The 15,026-nt window shown below is 37.3% G+C and overlaps 1 protein-coding gene across 9 annotated transcripts in view; it reads left to right on the top strand.

Annotated features, from left to right (window-relative positions):
* HERC1 (HECT and RLD domain containing E3 ubiquitin protein ligase family member 1) overlaps nt 1-15,026 on the top strand; it is a 94,854-nt gene that overhangs the window by 60,005 nt on the left and 19,823 nt on the right. For 5 of the 9 annotated variants that reach the window (XM_014944507.1, XM_014944513.1, XM_014944509.1 and 2 more), the window contains exons 41-53: nt 772-888; nt 1,059-1,290; nt 2,428-2,552; nt 2,809-3,029; nt 4,427-4,695; nt 5,227-5,279; nt 7,868-8,068; nt 8,660-8,834; nt 9,555-9,825; nt 11,266-11,479; nt 12,299-12,555; nt 13,097-13,224; nt 14,096-14,223. In XM_014944507.1, coding sequence (XP_014799993.1) covers nt 772-888; nt 1,059-1,290; nt 2,428-2,552; nt 2,809-3,029; nt 4,427-4,695; nt 5,227-5,279; nt 7,868-8,068; nt 8,660-8,834; nt 9,555-9,825; nt 11,266-11,479; nt 12,299-12,555; nt 13,097-13,224; nt 14,096-14,223 — 2,391 coding nt within the window. The remainder of the gene's footprint in view (nt 1-771; nt 889-1,058; nt 1,291-2,427; nt 2,553-2,808; nt 3,030-4,426; nt 4,696-5,226; nt 5,280-7,867; nt 8,069-8,659; nt 8,835-9,554; nt 9,826-11,265; nt 11,480-12,298; nt 12,556-13,096; nt 13,225-14,095; nt 14,224-15,026) is intronic. The other 4 variants (XM_014944515.1, XM_014944516.1, XM_014944510.1 and 1 more) reach the window with 3 other exon arrangements.

Consider the following 15,026-nt stretch of genomic DNA (forward strand, 5'->3'; position numbering starts at 1 on the left):
CTGGCTGATAAAACTTTTTATTCTTGCTCTTATATCTGTGCTATTGATTGGGTCTTTCAGCTGTTTCATAGTAGTTGTTGCATTTTGTTTTGCATAGTAGTTTGCTCAGTTTCACATCTTTTTACCTTCTTTTAAATTTTTTTACAAGATGATTTGCATCTAGTCGTGATACAGTCTTTACAACAGTGTTTGCTAGTACATTGTTGATGCCTTCGTTGATCAGACCTCACTTTCATGGCAAATAAAGAAACTGTATTTTTGGGCAGTAAATGACCTTTTAAGAGTCCCTTGAAAGACTCTTTGCACAGAAATGTAGCCATCATCTGCAGAGAGATTTTTCTGATATGTCACCAGTTTAGTTGAGCTTGCTTTCTGTAGAGGAATTTCTATTGGTGTGATCTCATAATATTTGGGAACCTTGACGATTTGGAAAAGGATAGCTTTGTTTAGTCTACAATTAGGTAATTTGATACAGTTTTAAAGGGAAATAAGCGTATTAGAAATATCTTGGAAGAAAGAGTTCTTTGAATATCATCAGTAACCTACTTGATTAAACAGAGGATTAGATCATATGTATGTTACCAATAAGAATGAACACACTCTAGTTTCCTACTAGAGTAAGTGTCCTACTTTGTGGAAAGTATTAGAGAGGAAAGTTGTTGAGGGCAATTATTCCCTTATTTGAATCTAGTATATCAAAGTAAGGTCTGGTAAAGTTAACACTAAAGAAAGATTTACACATTTTACATTTAACATTTTCTGTCTTTGAAGCTTTGTCTGATCCAAGCAGCCGACTTTCAACATCCCCTCCTCCTCCTGCAATTGCTGTTCCATTATTAGAAATGGGATTCTCCCTCAGGCAAATTGCAAAAGCTATGGAAGCTACAGGTAATCTATAACTACCTCAGTTTAAATTGAAAAATTAGATAAATATGAAACGCTTTTTTCCAATGGAATACTTAATTTTTAAGTCATATAACCATTTATGGGGGAAAAAATGGGATTTTTCACCATTAATGGTATAATACAATTCTAAAGTGTGATTTTTCTGCTTTCAGGTGCCAGAGGAGAGGCAGATGCACAGAATATCACAGTGCTGGCCATGTGGATGATAGAGCACCCTGGAAACGAAGATGATGAAGAGCCCCAGTCAGAAGGGACTGCAGATTCACGACATGGAACAATAGTCTCGGGAAGCGGTGGAAAATCTAGTGATCATTGCTATTTGCAGTCACCAGGTGATATCCCTTCTGCTGATGCCACTGAAATGGAGGAAGGCTTCAGTGAAAGGTAAAATGCAGTTCTCTTCTAATTGCTTGTAATCTGTTGCTGAAACAGAAAATCTCACAAGTTCGTTGTTGCTGACAGAACATTTGTACTGCCACTTTTGAATTTTGTTTACATGAGTAAAAGCAAAGATGCAATTAAATGAGGTGTACATGGTGCACAGTGCACACAAGTGGGGAATTACGTAACTGAGCATCCTTCCTTCAAAAAAAAGAGGAAGGAGAAACAAAAAAAATGAGGGCACGTAGCTTACATTTTACCTAAAAGACCTAGTAACAAAGCAGAATTTCATTGGAGTATTTTTTTTTCTTCAGTGTATTCATGAAGAGGTACTTTTCTCCTTATTTCTTTTTCAGTGAATTCTTGGTTTGTCCAGAGAGGAGGAAACTGAATTGAAGTTTAAATTCTCACCTTCGCAACCTTAGATCTAAATTTTCTATTAAACAGGGAGTTTAACAATTGTTTTTCTTTTGTTCTGTAGTGATTCTGTTTTTAAGTGACACCTATTAGGAACCATACCAGCTTCTTTATTAATAGGGAGGATGACAATTAGAAGATATATTTTGAGAATTATTTTGTTGAGGTTCCTTGATCCTATTGAAATACGCATTTTTAAGTTTTCTCAGTTATTCTGTCCCAGGTAAACTGTCATTGCACAGAGAACTCGCAGATTTCAATTGGGAGAAATAAACTAAGCAACAGGCGTTACTAAGTAACTTAAATTCATGTTTTGCAAAAGATTTTGGGTAAAAGAGGGAATGACTGAGGCAGCAACAAAAGAAATGTTGATTTTATTTCTTTTAAAATGCGAAGAAACCTAGTTCGAGCTGTAGTTGACATTGACAGCATAAAACGAGTGCTCTCCCAGAATTGTGCAATCCTTGGGCACTATGCAAGCATTGAATAGATACTGACTTTGCATCTAATTTGCTTGAGGTAAATCTCACAGTCAAAAAAACGATAAACGCTTACTGCAGTGGAACTAAAAATTCTTGAATTCCAAATTCTCTTTTTTTTGTTTCCTTCCATTAAAGGAAGAAAAAATTGCCAATAAATACGATCTTAATATTTTTCCTTACTTACTGTATGTGGCCATTAATAACTTGGTTTGATTTACCTGTAAATTACAAATTCTTGTAGCCCTGATAATATGGATCACGTGGATAATGCAGCTTCTGCAAGTGGACCTCCCTCTAGAAGTCGGTCAGCTGTGACAAGAAGACACAAATTTGATTTAGCTGCCCGAACATTGCTAGCACGGGCTGGTAAGTACACTGAAAGGCTTCCAAGGTCTTGGCTTACCCAGTAAATGAAGAGGGCGTGGGTACTTAGCAGGAAAGTTCCAAAACTCTCCATTATATATGTGAATCAGTGTATATTTAACATGTTTTATGTGGCAGTAAGTAGATTATGTTTAGCAGAAGAGTTAAAAGCAAAAGGAAGTTTAAAGTACAGTCATGTTTATTACATGCAAAATAATAAAAGTACTACTTTCCTTTCCTTTTTTTTTTTTCCCTTGAGCGGGATTATACCGCTCTGTGCAGGCCCACAGGAACCAGAGTCGAAGAGAGGGGATATCATTGCAGCAAGATCCAGGGGCACTTTATGACTTCAACTTGGATGAGGAGTTGGAAATTGACCTGGATGATGAAGCGATGGAAGCTATGTTTGGGCAAGACCTGGCTAGTGATAATGATATTCTGGGAATGTGGATCCCAGAGGTATTGGATTGGCCTACCTGGGTGTGTGTGACTGCAGCGGGGGCTGCTTTAACTTACTGCTTTTTGCATGTTCATATTTTTAAATTTAAAGTAACATGCATATGCTTATAGCCTCTTTTAGAATATCTTCCTAAATGCTAAAATGCTTAAAATCTTCCTTGTATTCTGTAGCTTCACGTTTAGATTAAGAAAGTGCTTTCTTGTGTTCCTTGCTCTACACTTCTATATGTACATAGGTTTTTTTCCTCCCTTCCTGAAAGATGAGAACAGAACTAGTATAGTTGTTGTTCTGGTGATGTCACTTAGAAATCAAGTAGGTGTTCCAGATTGTGGGATAACAAACAAAAGTTGGAAATGTTTCTTTTCTTAAAAAAACAAAACAAAACAAAAATCTGATCTCTAGCAACATTGTTTTTACTTACGTGAGTTTTTCTTAATTTAGTCATGTCATGTGTAAATGTTTCTTTTCTTAAAAAAACAAAACCAACCAAAAATCTGATCTCTAGCAACATCATTTTTACTTACCTGAGTTTTTCTTAATTTAGTCATGTCATGTGTTTCATGAAATGTTTCTTTTCTTAAAAAAACAAAACAAAACAAAAATCTGATCTCTAGCAACATTGTTTTTACTTACGTGAGTTTTTCTTAATTTAGTCATGTCATGTGTTTCATTCTTTGGGAAGGATATAGTGATAGTCCTCACTCAGTTGTTGTTATAGCCCACTAAAAATATGTTCCAGATGAAAAAGAAATATAATGACAGCATCTTGTTAATCTTTGGATTATCCATGTCAAATTAGACAAGCAACCCACAAGACAGCTTTCGTCTCCTAATTACAATGTTACCTGACTCTGATGTGGAAGGGAGTTTCAGTGTACATATTGAATTTTTCAGAGAGCTTGTCTCACTGAAACATCATGATGAAATTACTGACTTAAGACAGAAATGTAATTATAGAAAAATGAACTTTATAATCAGACAGATATTGAAACAAATCATAAACATTGTTGCTCAGTGAATGTAAGGTGAGGTTGGCCAAAAAAAAGGATTATTTTTTCTGTGTTGGATCTAGGTTAGTCAAATTCTGAGGACAATCAGATAGCTTAAAGTCAGCATTGAAGGTGAACTAGCAGAGTTCTGCGTGAAAAGTTACACTTCAGGTCTGAAATGAAGGAGGAAGATCTCATCCTTTGAAATTTTACTTAGGAATGTTTTTCCTGTTCTGAGGTGGTCTGCTCTTCATGATGTCATAAGTTGTCTATTTCTGCTTTGCTTTTGGGCAAGTTAACCATATAAATACCACGCAGTGTGTATAACAGGAATGGGCAGGAACATCCACCTAAGAATATTAGCCTATTTTATATCTAATTTGAAGATGCTTATTCTGTACAAATAACATGAAAATTTTACCGTGCAGCATGTTTGTGAAACTGAAGACAGGGAAGAAGTAGTGGTTTGTGAACTGTGTGAGTCCAGTGTTGTCAGCTTCAATCAACACATGAAGAGAAACCACCCGGGCTGTGGTCGCAGTGCAAACCGGCAGGGCTATCGTAGCAACGGTTCTTACGTGGATGGATGGTTTGGTGGGGAATGTGGGAGTGGAAATCCTTACTATTTATTGTGTGGCATCTGCAGAGAGAAATATTTAGCCCTGAAGAGTAAATCTAAAGCGTCAACTTCTGAAAGGTACAAAAGTATAAGATGGTTGAAGACTCTGTGTAAAGAAATGAAACGACTTAAAAATGTTGACTAGCATCAGCATTTTAAGAATTCGATTTATTAAGTTAAAATTCCTAGCAGAATACGTCTTTATTCATTTTAGCTGAGGCTTAAAAGTCATTCTCTGTATTCAACAAATGCATATTTAGAAAAAAGGCTGTCTTGATAACTTCTGTTTTTTAAATGAAAAACAAGGAATTATTTCTTGAGATGTTTCCTACTCTTGTTTTTTGAAAACTTCCTTTTTCAATTTTGTCTGACAATTCCAGTATTTTTTATGGGTTTTTCTCACGTTAGTAGTGCAAAATGCTTCCCCCCCTCTACAGACACTTTTAGAAGCCCTTTTATTTATCCCTCCGTTACTAGCCATTTCCGGAAATCATACGTACATTGACCTAACAGTAAATAACTTAATAGTAAGCCAAGTTTAAAATTGTTATGTATGTATGTGAATGACTAGATCCATTCAGTTGTTTTCTTTGTTATTTTTTCATACAGGTACAAAGGCCAGGCTCCTGATTTAATAGGAAAACAAGACAGTGTCTATGAAGGTACGTTCTTAGGTTGAAGATCCTGAATACTTCACATTGCACAGTGGTTTATTTTTCCATAAAGGTACTTCCATGCAAATAAACCTGTCATGAAACCTTACATGAAGGTATACTTTAAAATCTTTTTCAGACAAGCTGTAGTATTTTAGGGTTTGCTTTTTTAGTTCAAACGGGAAAAAATTCATGGGCCCTTTTTCCCATGTCTTTCATCTAAGTAACTAAAATGGCAAGTACATAACTTTAGATGATAAGGTATGGTGGATAGATGTTATATCCAGAACTGCACATACAGAGCCTTGTGTTCAGATACATTCCTTCAGCTGCCCTTGAAGGTCACGTTAATTAGCATACGTTAGAGTCTCACGTGTATGCCATTAGGCTTATTCTTACTTTTTCTAGTACTTCTTACTTTGTACCAACTGAGTGTCCTGAGGATGGCTTTCACTTTGAACAGATTATTTCTAGTGATTGTAAAAAACCTTTCCCAGATGATTCTTTGATTCTGGGCCTGTAGCTTGTATGATCACAATTGTAAGACTTGCCACGTTTGTCTATTTAAGAGTAAGTAAGTACTCCAGAATTTAACAGCGAGCCCATCTTCCAGTAGATAAAGGTGTTCAGATTCTACTGTGTGGGGAGTGAGATAGAGCAGGAGGGATCAGTAAATGTAAGTTGGATTCTGTCTCAATGGTTGGGAAGTGAACAAAATGTGTAACTGAATTGCAGTTACAGGGCTTTTGCCTTTTTCTTTTTTTTATTTATTTCCTAGGAAGCAAAAGCCTGGGTGTACAATTGTGACCTAAGAACACATGCATACTTGTTTGATAAATACAAACAATTTTCTAGAAATTTCTAGTATCTTTCTTTACTATTTCTAGTATCTGTCTTTACTATTGAATCCTTTGGAATGTGCACCTGTTATCACGATTTAAAGCACAACTGTGTGCTGTATGGTGGATAGATGTTATATCCAGAACTGCACATACAGAGCCTTGTGTTCAGATACATTCCTTCAGCTGCCCTTGAAGGTCACGTTAATTAGCATACGTTAGAGTCTCACGTGTATGCCATTAGGCTTATTCTTACTTTTTCTAGTACTTCTTACTTTGTACCAACTGAGTGTCCTGAGGATGGCTTTCACTTTGAACAGATTATTTCTAGTGATTGTAAAAAACCTTTCCCAGATGATTCTTTGATTCTGGAGAGTGTCCTGAGGATGGCTTTCTCTTTGAACAGATTATTTCTAGTGATTGTAGAAAACCTTTCCCAGATGATTCTTTGATTCTGTGAGTGTCCTGAGGATGGCTTTCACTTTGAACAGATTATTTCTAGTGATTGTAAAAAACCTTTCCCAGATGATTCTTTGATTCTGGGCTGTAGCTTGTATGATCACAATTGTAAGACTTGCCACGTTTGTCTATTTAAGAGTAAGTAAGTACTCCAGAATTTAACAGCGAGAGCATCTACCAGTAGATAAAGGTGTTCAGATTCTACTGTGTGGGGAGTGAGATAGAGCAGGAGGGATCAGTAAATGTAAGTTGGATTCTGTCTCAATGGTTGGGAAGTGAACAAAATGTGTAACTGAATTGCAGTTACAGGGCTTTTGCCTTTTTCTTTTTTTTATTTATTTCCTAGGAAGCAAAAGCCTGGGTGTACAATTGTGACCTAAGAACACATGCATACTTGTTTGATAAATACAAACAATTTTCTAGAAATTTCTAGTATCTTTCTTTACTATTTCTAGTATCTGTCTTTACTATTGAATCCTTTGGAATGTGCACCTGTTATCACGATTTAAAGCACAACTGTGTGCTTTAATGTGCACTTCCAGGTTTTGAAGTTGTGTTAGTTGTGCTTGTGCTAGATGGGATGACCTCTCTATACCTTTCACTTCCAGGTTTTGAAGTTGTGCTAGTTGTGCTTGTGCTAGATGGGATGACCTCACGTAACTGAATTGTAGTTACAGTGCTTTTGCCTTTTTTTTTTTTTTTTTTTTTGTGTAACTGAATTGCAGTTACAGGGCTTTTGCCTTTTTCTTTTTTTTATTTATTTCCTAGGAAGCAAAAGCCTGGGTGTACAATTGTGACCTAAGAACACATGCATACTTGTTTGATAAATACAAACAATTTTCTAGAAATTTCTAGTATCTTTCTTTACTATTTCTAGTATCTGTCTTTACTGTTGAATCCTTTGGAATGTGCACCTGTTATCACGATTTAAAGCACAACTGTGTGCTTTAATGTGCACTTCCAGGTTTTGAAGTTGTGTTAGTTGTGCTTGTGCTAGATGGGATGACCTCTCATTTAAAAAAACTGGTAAAAACCAGCTAGTTTGATGCTTCAGAGAGTCTTCTATGAAACTTCTCTGCAGTAGCAATAAAGATCAAATTTAATAGAGAGGGGCTAGAGTGGGATTTTGGTTTTCTGATATACTACGTTGTGTCTATGTCAACATCAAATGTGAGTTTTTAAGACTGTGTTGCAGATGACAATCCACATTTTATAGCCTGTATTGTTTTTTTAATTAACTGAAATTATTTAACATTTTAGCTTTTGTAACCCAGTCTAATTATATTTCTCCAATTCTAGAAGACTGGGATATGTTAGATGTAGACGAAGATGAGAAGCTGACAGGAGAAGAGGAGTTTGAATTACTGGCTGGACCTCTGGGGTTAAATGATCGACGTATTGTACCTGAACCTGTACAGTTCCCTGACAGTGACCCTCTGGGTGCTTCAGTTGCAATGGTCACAGCCACCAACAGTATGGAAGAAACATTGATGCAAATAGGTAAATACCTCCCATTTGGTGTGATTTTATAGGGGCAATGCAGAAATATTTTGACAGTCTTTCCTGCATCCCACCCTGAGGAAGTGATGACAGGGTTCTAAATTGTCCTTTAATTATAGGAGAGTTAGAGAGGGGTGTGAGGCATTTATGTTGGCAGAAGGCTTGAGGCTTTGATTTACTGATAAATCTGTGACCATAGTCTGAAAGTGCATGCCTGTAGCATGTTTTGCAGAACTCAAAGATTAATTCATGGATTTAAATTGGGACTTCCAGCCTATTGAAATGCAGGCTCATTGTATAAGTTTGTAGGTGCCTCTAGTGGAAGAGGGAAACAGAGGAATTAACATTAATTTGAATATTGTCAAGTTGTGCTCATCTGTCTTTGAAAATAAGGAATAATTAAATTATGGAGTGTATTTTAGGAGTGTATTTCCCTCTTGGTCATTACCACTGTAGTTCTTTATGTATGAAATGTTGAAAAATTAATGAGTAATTTGCAAACTTGGACCAAATTTGCTTCTACACTTATTACTATATAGTAATGGTTTGTTTTTCTTTTAAACACTAATGCAAATCATCATTATTTCCAAGGCTGTCATGGCTCCATAGAAAAAAGTTCTTCTGGCAGGATAACCTTAGGAGAGCAAGCAGCTGCCCTCGTGAACCCACACGACCGTGTTATGGCCCTAAGAAGAGTGACAGCTGCCGCCCAAGTCCTCCTGGCACGAACTATGGTTATGAGAGCGCTCTCGCTTCTGTCTGTCAGGTTCGTGGTGTTCTTGGCAGCACTTCTGCCTTTCATTTGGGACCAGTTACCAAGTTATGTTTGATAGGGATGCAGTTTTCAGCAATTTGGGAAAGTGATTCTCATTTTATGTCATTACATCATATTATTAAGAGAAAAAGGCCTATTGATTTTGTTCTTTTGAACCACCTTCAAACATTATGAAAGAAACTTCTGCATTTTATATGGATAGTGGTCTCCAGTAGAATCAGCCATTCAGAACATAAAGATGCTGTGTTAGTGAGATTTTGTTCAAGGCAGGTATTAGAACTTAGAAGTAAAAATTAGAGGAAAGAAGATGAAGGAGTTGATAAGATATGGGGATTTAAAAACTGGCTTTTCACAAGATGCCTGTGCAACTACGAAGACGTTGCAGAGATTTGACATGCACATGTGCCTATTGTCATAGCATAGCTCTAACCGTGAATTATCCATATAACTGTTCATGGGCGATTCCAGATAAAATCATGGAATTTTTGCTAGGGCAAGTCTAGAGTGTGTTTTTGTCTTCAGCTTAAAAGAAAAGGAGTGGAAGGGCTGCAGCTTCATTTCTCTTTCTTCTCCTTCCCCCTGCATGGTAATAATGTCCAGCTAACCAAACAGACAGTGTTCAGTAACAGTTTGGGAATAGTTTTATCCAAACATAACTTTCTTTTAAAATGTACTAACAAAACCAAGAACACTTATATTCTTTTTTGACAGTGGTTCCAGTTGTAGCCTGGCAGCTGGTCTTGAATCCTTGGGATTAACAGATATCAGAACTTTGGTTCGTTTAATGTGCCTCGCTGCGGCGGGGAGAGCCGGCCTCTCCACAAGTCCATCCACGGTGTCAAGTTCCACAGAGCGATCCAGAGGAATACACAGCAAAACAAGCAAACCCATCTCTTGCCTTGCCTACCTGAGCACAGCAGTAGGCTGTTTGGCATCCAACACTCCCAGTGCAGCAAAACTGCTGGTACAGTTATGTACACAGGTAGGACTGTGATTTCAACACAAATATTTATACTAAACTGCTTATACATGAGATGAAGCAATCCATTTTGCACATATTGATAACTTGGGCTTTTATGTTATGAACTCTGATGAGACTGCCCTCAGTTTGAGGATCTCCTTAGAGTTCTCGTTTATGGCTTTGCACAAGGGTAAGTTTTATTGTTGATAAAAATCAAGTAACTATATTTTTTTGCTGAGTAGTCTTTTTCGAATGGAGAAAAATGGATATGCTTTTTGTATTGATAGGATTTATCTGTTAAAGTTGTGGGTTTTTTAATTGAGTCAACTCTATGAAGCACAGATTTTTTTATACTTAGAGATGATACTGTGGACATGCAGCAAGGATTTCATATGTTTCAGGAAACTTCTAAGCGAGCAGATTAATTGTTTTCTTCTTCGGTGTTTGAAATATAATTGTGGAGAAATAAGAGTGTTGGATGGGATAATGGATTTTATTATGTGTTATTGCTTTTTATACTACCACTACCACCAGGTGCATAGCTTTGTAAGCAAGTTAGATAATAGCTCCCTAGTTCTTGCTGATTTTCTTGGTTACTCGATTTATTTATTTTTTTTTCAATCCTTGGATCTGGATAGTTGGTTCCACTAAGAGTGGGTATTCCCCTGGGTGGAAGACTCACAGAATAATAGATCAGTGTGGGTTAGAAGGGACCTTTAAAGGCCATTTTGTCCAGCCCCCGTACAATGAACCCTGACATCTTCAACTAGATCAGGTTGCTCAGAGCCCCATCCAACCTGACTTTGACCCATGACATCTTCAACTACATCAGGTTGCTCAGAGCCCCATCCAACCTGACTTTGAATGTTTCCAGGTATGGGGCATCTACCACCCCTCTGGGCAACCTGGGCCAGTGTCTCACCATAAACAAATTTCTTCCTTAACACCTAGTCTAAATCTTTCCTCTTTTAGTTTAAAGTCATTACCCTCTTTCCTATCACAACAGGCCCTACTAAAGTTTGTCCCTGTCTTTCCTGTAGCCCGCCTTTAAGTACTTGGTCTGTCCTATCACAACAGGCCCTACTAAAAAGTTTGTCCCCATCTTTCCTGTAGCCCGCCTTTAAGTACTTGGAAGGGGTTATAAGGTCTCCTCGGAGCCTTCTCTTCTCCAGGCTGTACACCCCCAACTCTTTCAGCCTGTCCTCACAGCAAAGGGGCTTTAGCCCTGAGAGTGTCTTCATGGCCCTTCTCTGGACCTGCACTAACAGGTCCATGTCTTTCCTGTGCTGAGGGAAATTTCGTATTGTACGCGATCTTAAAATAAAAGTGGTTGGGAGCTGATAATTTCTGGAAAAAAATGAAAATCTTTAAAACTCTACATTATTTGTTCAACTAAAAATGTTGTACAAAATGTTTTTTTTTAATTTGTTCTGGTTATTTATTGTCTTTATTTATTTTTAGAATTTGATTTCTGCCGCAACTGGTGTAAACTTGACGACAGTTGATGATCCAATTCAGCGAAAATTTTTGCCAAGTTTTTTAAGAGGAATTGCAGAAGAAAACAAACTTGTCACATCTCCAAATTTTGTGGTTACTCAAGCACTTGTAGCGCTGTTGGCAGACAAAGGGGCCAAACTGAGGCCAAATTATGATAAAGCAGAAATTGAAAAGAAAGGTATGATACAGCTCTGTTTTTAAATGTTAATTATTAAATCTTCAATTTCTCATTTATATTTAAGGAGATACCTCCTAGAATAATGTATAAATAAATAGGTATGTCTCAAAAATGTACAAAACTTGTTTTAGTCAAAGTAATCTTCTAGTTTATTCCTAGAATAATGTAGAAATAAATAGGTATGTCTCAAAAAATGTACAAATCTTGTTTTAGTCAAAGTAATCTTCTAGTTTAGCACACAAGTCTTTCTTAGAGATATGATAATAACATAGTTGCATCTTTTGCCACTTTTCAAAAAATCTGAACTTGTGTGTTCACAGTCATGTAGCTAAAACTTTCCGCCTCGGCCATGCCACCTGATGAAATGAAGGGGTCTATCAGTTGAGTACAGCCACCAAGGTGCTGTCCTGTCCTGTCCCTGGGGGCAGGAAGCTGTGGTGCCTCTGCTGAGGGAGAGCAGGGAGCCGAGACTGGTGCTGAGGTAACGGGAGGGAAGGACAGGACGTGGCAGCCACAGCAGCTTAGCTCTGTCAGAGGAGGCAGTTTCCTATTCAGAAAGCACCTGCTCTTTGAACAACAATTTTCCATGTGGTGGGAATAAGACTATTCATAACTCTATTCTTCAGGTTTCTTTATGAAATTTTTCTCTTAGTCTCAGGAGAGTGTTTTTTTCTAATAGTTAACATGATTGCAATGTCCTTATAAGATGTTTGTTGATCCCTTTCCCTTTTTTCTGGAAATTATGGCTATTGCTGTGTTCATCTGTGTAATTCTGTTTGGTACTCATCTAGGCATCATCTCATTGTTTTGTTTAAGCAGGTTTAATTGCCCATTTGTATGCCCATCCTTCCTATGATCCTTCTGCTGTAGGCCCTCTGGAGCTGGCTAACGCACTAGCAGCTTGCTGCCTCTCTTCAAGGTTATCTTCCCAACATAGGCAGTGGGCTGCTCAGCAGCTGGTGCGAACTCTCGCAGCACACGATCGAGATAATCAAACTATTCCTCAGACCCTCGCTGATATGGGGGGAGACTTAAGAAAATGTTCCTTCATAAAACTAGAAGCTCATCAGAACAGGGTAAGCGTGATTTCCCCCCAAATGGCATGAATTCTAGTGCTCTCTTTTGTAGAATACAGCAAAGTACTATTATTTTACAAATATACTGACTAAAATGATTTCCCAGAAGTAATTTTTTTGTGATAGATTACTGCTTGAGGGTACGTCTGATGCAGAAAAATGCGTAGCTTCTTTGAAGCTTCAATTTAAGGGGACATGAAAGTGTTCTCGCAGTACATGAAGTCAGCAGAATCGCCCTAAACCTTTTCTGAGACTAGATCTTAATTTGCATTAATTTTTCTGTCATAATAGTTATTGTCTTTGTCCAGTATTTTATGCAATAGTGGCCTGGGGAGCATGGGTCTGATCAAAGTGTACCATCCTTATAAAGCTTAATTACTGTAAAAGTAGAAAAATATATCTTGTTTCATTGTTACGGTGTATTTCAATAATGGAGCTAATACTCTGTCTCATGTCAATGTTTGCTTAATATTAGTGACCAAACATACCTAGGCTTTAGATTTAAATTCCAGTTTTACCATGATTATGTTGGTATTTGCAGGTCATGACATGTGTTTGGTGCAATAAAAAGGGACTTTTGGCGACCAGTGGAAATGATGGCACCATAAGAGTGTGGAATGTGACAAAGAAGCAGTATTCACTGCAACAAACCTGTGTGCTCAACAAGCTGTAAGTTGATTCTTTATAATAGTCAGGTGTTTAATTCAAGCTCTAATCGTGCAAGATAATGAAAAGAGCCAACCCTGCAATATCTCCTGCACAGACATTCTCTCATTTTTTCCACTGGGACCATTGCTGTGTTTATGGCATTAAATAGCTTAAAACTGAAAATAGAACCTAAATATCAAGCTGATAAGAGTCGGTATAAAGGGACTGTCTGTAAAGGACTGTCATCTGAAAAAAATGTGAATATCCCTTCAGTGAGTTCCAGTGGACAGTTGTGATGTATAACATGGTAATGACAAGAGTGGTGGTTTGAGTCAAGTGTGAAAAAAGAATTTGGGACTTCTGGGGCTCAGGAACTGAGCATGATTCTTCTTCTTGAGAGTGTCTGGGAAGTACTTTGGTATCATTTGGATGTATCCCAGAAAGGAGGAAAAAAAAAAGAGGATTAAAATCTATTTGTTTAGTACAGGTTAGGTGAGTGGTTGTTTTAGTTCTTCTTTATTTGCTACTGTAAGATGCTGCCTTAAAAGGAATAAATGGAGTGACGTAACTTGACTTCAGAAGATACTGGTGAGAGCAGCATCTTCCTTTAACAGACAACTTCTATTATTCATGTGGCAGAAAAGTGTACGTCCTGTACAGCAGATGAAGAATTCAGTACTTTCGTGGGCTTCATTGCTAACAAATCTCAATTCTGTAATTTTGAGTGGTTTTAAATAGAATATAGAACTATGAGCAGAAAAATCTATTATATTAATCTACAGTGATGACAGGGGGACTCCAGATATTAACTTGCATATTTAATTAATCTTTGTTTTCCTGTCTGCTTAAAGGAAATGCTCTTTTTAAATTCTGTTATTTTATTCTATTGTAGAGAAGGTGATTCGGAAGAAAGTCTGGGATCACCCAGTGACCTTAGTTTGTCTCTTGTCTGTTGGAGCATCAGTGGCAAGTACCTGGCTGGAGCTACGGAAAAGATGGTGAACATCTGGCAAGTCAATGGTATGCTCTTAGTCACCCTTTATGATATTTCAAGGGAAGCTACTAAGTTATTGAACATTTGTTTACCCAAGTATTTAGCTGTGTGTGCTCTCCAGTATAAACACCTACCATCTTCCATACTATCTCCTAAACCTATTTCATTAGAGGAAGGCACTAACCACAAATGGATGTGTGATTTAGATACTATTAGTTCAGTAGAAGACTGAGCAGGAGATGAGTCCCTTGTTGAATCAGAAGTATTTAGGTGGGAGGCTTGATCACTCATAGCAGATTTTGTCTGTAAGTATTATCTTCCTATAGTCTGCAAGAATTACCTTTCTATATGTAACAAAGAGAATGTGAAAATTGAAACAAATGGAGGGAAGGATTGCTCAGGTGGCACACGAGATGGAATGTCTTCTAATGAGAGTAGAATGAGTGAGCTTCGTTTAGTTGCACAAAAGAATCTTGGAGAAGGAAGCTTTTTAATAAATACATTAGGAAGATAAGTTCTAATGAAGCCCAGGGAGAAAAAGCAGCTACGTAAGCAAATGGATAGTGCTGACACAAGAAGAAATGTAAATAAAATTTCTAATGGTCAAAAGATTGTGATCTTATATTTTATAAGGAGGAATGACCCCGGGGAAGAAATACTAAAAAATGAATTAGCTGAATTTATGAGATCGTTTTGTGATAGAGAGGACTGAACCCAATCCAGGAAAAGCCTTTTCCAATTCCTTGGTTCAGTTTGTGGGTATCTTCAAGTGGATTCTCTGTACTTTTTTACTGTCATTTGTGCTGCAATTGACTAATCCAGCATAATA

This window comes from Calidris pugnax, unplaced genomic scaffold (assembly GCF_001431845.1).
Source record: "Calidris pugnax isolate Ruff unplaced genomic scaffold, ASM143184v1 scaffold70, whole genome shotgun sequence".
Taxonomy (NCBI): Eukaryota; Metazoa; Chordata; class Aves; order Charadriiformes; family Scolopacidae; genus Calidris; species Calidris pugnax.